Raw genomic sequence first — 6,000 nt, 5'->3', positions numbered from 1 at the left:
AAGTATGGAAAGCAAAAATTGACCCAAAAATAAGAAAATTTATTTGGAAATGTTCACAAAATGCTCTAGCAGTGAAAGAAGACCTTTATAATGAAAGTGGTTGTCCAATATGTGATCAACATACATAAACCATCATACACTGCTTATTTGATTGTGAACTTTCCAAAGCAACTTGGTTTTGTTATCACATGAACTTTCTAGGATTAAGGAGTGGCTGCTTCAACTATTTCAATCCTTGGCTCTCAACTTGGTTGGATTTGTGCTTAAAAGATAGAGACATAAAAGATTAACTACTTTATTTTTCTTTTATTTTACTTTTGAATATCTGAAAGGCTAGGAATGGTAAAATTTTTGAGAATATAGATCCGATTCCCAAAGTTAAACTTGCTATATCTTACAGGATGTGGAGGGAGAGAGTGATGATTTCCCGAGTATAATTGCGAGATTCTTCTGCTCAACATCCAAATCATAATGAGTTGAGTTGTTCTTTTTGGGAAGCACTAAGAGCAGGGAAACTCAAGATGAATGTAGATGGGACCTTTTTGTTGTCCTGGAAATTCAAGTTTTGGTGCAATTTTAAGGAATGATGCAGGAATAGTAATAGCTACAGTTTTTGGTAAATCAAAAGCTTCATTTCCCATCCAGGCAGAAGCAATGGCGATTCTCAACAGTCTAGTGGTTTTGAGTATATACAAGGAGGAAGATATAGATGTGGAATCCGATTGTCAAATTTTGGTGCAAGCTCTAAAGGCAGGAAGTTTGGACTTGGTCTCTGATGCAAACTTTTTGTGCATGGGATATTAAGTTACTAACTAAAGATTTAGCAATTTCTTTTAATCGTGTGAATAGATCTTGTAACGTTGCTGTGCATATGTTAGCCATGAGAGGTCTAAAAGAGTCTGGGTTGTTTGTCCATGATCCACCCAGGTGGATCCAAGATTTCGCCAACCAAGACTTAATTAGACCTTAACTTTTGTTGTTTTTGTACTCTGTGTTTATTTTAATGAACTTTCTCTTGCTGCTTTTTACCAAAAGGAAAAAAAAAAAAAAACTATTAAAGAAAAAATATTCATATCCTTAAATCAAGAAGCTAAAGCAACTAGGCCCGAACTTATATTTCAGGCTACTGGTGCATGTCGATTTAAGGCCCACGCTGATACTACACACCGCATCATAGGTAGACATGTTCATTAGTTGGACTGGGCCACACATTTCCTATTTATAAATAGAACACATTAGGCCTAGACCAAGCTCGACTCTCTAATAAAACCCAAGCTTGGAATAAGACAAAATTTTCTTTTGTTTTACTTAATAACAAAACAGATTTTGTTTTTTATTAAATGACAACAAAACCTAAGAATAGAGGAAAAAAGTATAACAACAATATTTTTATTATATAAAATATTTTGGGTTACATTTAAAACTTTAAATTCGAGTTGTTTTTTAATATGAAAGTATACTCAACTCTGGTCCAAAATAATCATATACAACTAGTAGAAAAGCACACACACACACACCAACCATTAATAGAGACAAAATAGTAGAACTATAACTATTATAATTGGATCGGTCAGTTTCAATCCATTTGGTAGACCTAGACCTGTTCATGGGCCGGGCTGGTCTTTGTATATGTATCAACATAATACACTCAAGCCCAAGTCTTGAGTCCGAGCCCAACCTCATATAAAGCCCGAAGCCTGGGCCCGAGCCCAAGCTCGGCTATAAAGTTTTTTCTTTTTATATTCAATAAAAAGTGTTTTATTTATATTAAAAAACTTCAAAAACTCAAAAATAATAAACATCTCACTATTACATGAAAAAAAAGAGTAACAAAGAAAAAATATTATATATATTTATTAAATAAAATATATTCTTATTATTTAATATATAGTATAAAGTTGGGCTTAGGCTCGAGCTGGGCTTTTTTAAGAAAGCCCAAACCCTACTCGAAAAAAGTCGGGTCTAGTGCTTTGGGCCCAAGCCTGAGCCTATGGGCCTAAAATTATGACCAAGCTCGACTTAATAACGGACTGGGCCAATTCGTTGGGCTACTCGGCCCACGAACAAGTCTAGGTAGATCCAACCCATTGATAACCATAATCTAGTTACCTTTTTGCTAGTAATTATAGTTTGTTAGTAAATTATTCCTTCCTAACTAAATAAATAAATAAAAAATAAAATAAAAAAGCAAAGAAGTACAGACATGCTCAATGCAGATTTCTGATTTCCACTACAGAGTTATAAACATTCAAAATGTCAAAAACCCCCACTCTATACATTGATGTCCGCCTGTGTGAATTCGCATCAATTATGAGCTGACACCTACCCCAACTATACTTTGGGCCTAAAAATTTTGACCCTGGGCTGAATCGTCATTCTCACAATAAAAAAGTAATAAATAAAAATAAACAATATATTTTAATTTGATTAAATAAATAAATGTTTAGATAATATTTTATTAAACTGGATAAAATAAATAAATAAATAAATAGTTTATTGTATTGTAGAAGGAATATTGTTTTCCTATGAAGGCCGACTTTGCTCTTAAACTTTGACGTTTGCATTAAAAAATGTTTAAATTATTGGGGTTTTTACAAAAAACACAAAAAAATCAGATACGTATAGAAATATATTACAAAACATCGGTAACAACAAGTTTCTTTTTAGGGACCAAATTACTCTTTCTTAAATTTTGCACACCAACTCAAATTTCAATGGCACTATTCATTGCTCCCATCCTTTGGAACGCCACAACAAGGACTATTAACTTACCGAGACCCCTTTTACTCTCTCTCCCTCTCCAACTGTGGAAACCAACAATCATCACTGGTGATTGTTAACTGTATTTAGCTTCCTAAATTTGAAGTCATCACTAGCAGCGACCTAAACCCTTTACAATGCTTCTTAAATTTGCAAAGTCTGGATTTTATTAAAGAAAAAAAAAAAGACAGAGTAACACAGTAGCAAGTAGAAAAGGTCTCTCGCTAAATGAACTCAAATTCAAGAGAACAACATCAGTAACTAGAACAATAATAAACCCAAAGTAAATGTCCAATAAAAAAACTACCAATTTTCAGAATTTGTAATACATAAATGTGATTATAATGCTTTATTTAATTATTGTATATGTAAACAATTGTATACATTAAAATTCATATAAAATAAAAATTTTAAGTTTTTTTTTTCAATTTTTTTAAATAAGCCTTCAGTGGCTTTGGCCTACAGACCAGACCAGCTCGTGGCACATCATGGGCCTGTACAGGCTCGGGCCATTGGCCGTGCCGGGCTGACCCCCCAAAACATCCCAAAAACCAAATAAATTCATTTGATTTTTTGATAGATTTTTATTTAATTCAAGGTATTTACCATATTTTATTTAGCGTTTGACCCCATTATGGAGCAGTCACATGCATGTATCATTTAGGTTTTTACATTTTTTTTGTTTATTGCAATAATATTGTTTTATTTGAGTTTCACTAATTATTTAATAGTTATATTTATATTTGAATTAAGAAATTGGATTATTTAGTAATATTATTTTATTTGCTTAATAATAGTATTATTACTAAATAATTCAATTGTTATAATTAATGCCTTTAGTTAATTAATGAAATAATAATTGCATCTATAATTAATTTATTTGACTAAATCAAATAAATATTGGATAATAATAATATTATCAATTAAAATTACTGGTAATAATTAGCAGTAAATAATTATTAGTAATATATTAATAATATATTATTAATTATAATAATTATAAAAACCAATAATAATAATAATAAATTATTAAGAGTGAGATCCTTTGGATCCGTTTACACGCGAGACTCTGCCCGGACTCCATAGACAACATCATTTCGGGTCATCCGGTTTGGGTTTGGATCGCTACTGAGCGTGTCCTTGTTACAATGGATGGTCGCAAGGATTTACTGTGATGAAGGACGCAGTTGATTCGAGCTCATCGGTTAATATCGGAACAATCAAGTCATAAACAATTAAGGCCATACACGTTGCACAACATTAACACTATTAATAGAAGAAGCATTTTAGTGCTCCTTAGGCTGAAGACCTCGAAGTCCAAAGGTCATTCAAGGATCAGGAACTTCAGCTCAGTCTTCTTTTTCTTCTTCTTCGTTAGAATAATAAAAATAAAACCAGACAAGGTTACAGATGTTTCCATTGGATCCAACTTTTAGATAAAATGAAGAAAATTAAAGAAGAAAAAGCATGCAAATGGAAGAAACAAACCAAATAGAACCAAAGTGAGAAGAAAAATATCTTAAGATAATTTATACATGGCAGAAGTAGATTAAATTTAGCGAATGTCGAGAGGAGGAAAAAGGCGAAATAGGACAAAGAAACAAACATGCAATTATAGTTCTCATAAGTTCCTGGTTTAATGCATTTTTCTTTCAAAGAAAAAGCAGTAGATCCACCAAATCCAATGTACCAATTTTGAACCAATCCGATAGTCCACAATAAGACTTTGAAATAGAAAAAGAAAAATCAAATTTTACAAAAAACCCACAGCGAGTAAGAGCGAGACCAATACCAGTGACAACGGAGATACCCATGTTTCTGTAACGATCAACAATGTCTACAGTCGTCACTGGCTTTAGCTGGGATAACCAAGGCTGCAGGCTATCTCTCTGTAACGATCAACAAATGTCTACAGTCGTCGCTGGATTTAGCTGGGAAAATCAAGGCTGCAGATTATCTCTGAAGCCGGACTCGCCTGTTAAGAGAGTCCCTGACAGACTCTCCTTTGCGAGACGCGACTGGATCCGTTGGAGCACAGGGGAGCCGGACGCGAGACTTTGCCTGTGACCTTAAGATTAAAGTCTCCGACTCCTTTGCGAGAGATCCTTTAGATTCCGTTGGGACCAAGCCGACCACGTGTTAAATACAGAATCCTCAAAACAGTAGACGTGTTGAGCACTTGGGTCACTGTATACCTCTAAATGTTTTAAGTATATAAATAGATATTTCGGCACGAACCAAAAAATCTTTTCTATTCGTAAATTAGCTTATGATGAATGTAAATATAATATAGTAGTGGACTAGTGCGTAAATGCAAGTTATTCTTGTAATCCTCCTTGCTTAATTAAGTTTTTTTTTTTTTGTTATTTGGAAAAAAAAACCGTGGGCCTAAATTTGCGTCCAAGCCTGACGAAGAACGGGCCGGCCCGTTGGTACCCGGCCCATGAACCGGTATAATCGTGGTTGGTATTCCGGTTCAGCTCAGCCCACAATCACCCCTAATCGGAAACGCAGCCTTTTCTTTTTCCCGGGTCGAATCCGACCAGTCGACCACCACACAACCTAGAGCGAACGGCCGAACGCCGCTTCCCTCTCATAGGACTTTACTCCTGGTACCAAATTGAAAAAATAAAGACTCACTTCTCCTACTCTTTAGCCCCTTCTTTCCAAATCCTCCTCACGAAGTTGGATTTCGTGATCAATCAGAGAGACGAGGACGACGAGAAATGAGGAAACGAGACTTGGCCATTCTGCTTCTCTCTGCTTTTGCTATATTCTTCTCTCTTCAGGTCCGTATTTCATTTTTTTTTCTTTTGTTTTATTTTCTAGAAACGTTTGGTTAGCACCAGAACCCTAAAAGATCGATCAATATCATCATGCGTTCAAGTTCTGGTCCATCTCCTTAAAAATAGATACCTCGAGTTGATGTTGTAATTAGGTAAACCGTACATATTCGAGCTGTCTTTGATAGCGCAAGTGGATATCCGTGTTTCTCTTTCAGCACGAAGGCGATTTTTCATTCAAGGAGGCGTGGTTTCACCTTTTGGACGAGTACCCCATCAAATATGAGGCTGAACGTCTCCCGCCACCAGTAGTTGCCGATCTTAATGGTGATGGAAGGAGTGAAATTCTCGTGGCAACTCATGACGCCAAAATTCAGGTGATTTATGCCGTAGATGCTTACTAGTCCGATCAACGTTTTACATTTTCATTTTGTGTTTGGTTGGCTGTGGCTCTTTC

General features: G+C 35.0%; 1 protein-coding gene across 1 annotated transcript in view; it reads left to right on the top strand.

Annotated features, from left to right (window-relative positions):
• Positions 1 to 5,254: 5,254 nt before the first annotated feature.
• LOC148851248 (FG-GAP repeat-containing protein) overlaps positions 5,255 to 6,000 on the top strand; it is a 51,981-nt gene continuing 51,235 nt past the window's right edge. Inside the window, exons 1-2 of the mRNA XM_088942925.1 lie at positions 5,255 to 5,549; positions 5,762 to 5,920. Of these exons, the coding sequence (XP_088799051.1) occupies positions 5,487 to 5,549; positions 5,762 to 5,920 (222 nt within the window). The 5' untranslated portion in view covers positions 5,255 to 5,486. The remainder of the gene's footprint in view (positions 5,550 to 5,761; positions 5,921 to 6,000) is intronic.

The sequence above is a fragment of the Nelumbo lutea genome, chromosome 5, assembly GCF_056320005.1.
Source record: "Nelumbo lutea isolate HS-2025 chromosome 5, American lotus-T2T, whole genome shotgun sequence".
Classification (NCBI taxonomy): domain Eukaryota; kingdom Viridiplantae; phylum Streptophyta; class Magnoliopsida; order Proteales; family Nelumbonaceae; genus Nelumbo; species Nelumbo lutea.
The sequence above is the reverse complement of the archived record's forward strand: the minus strand, read 5'-3'. Positions and strand labels throughout refer to the sequence as shown.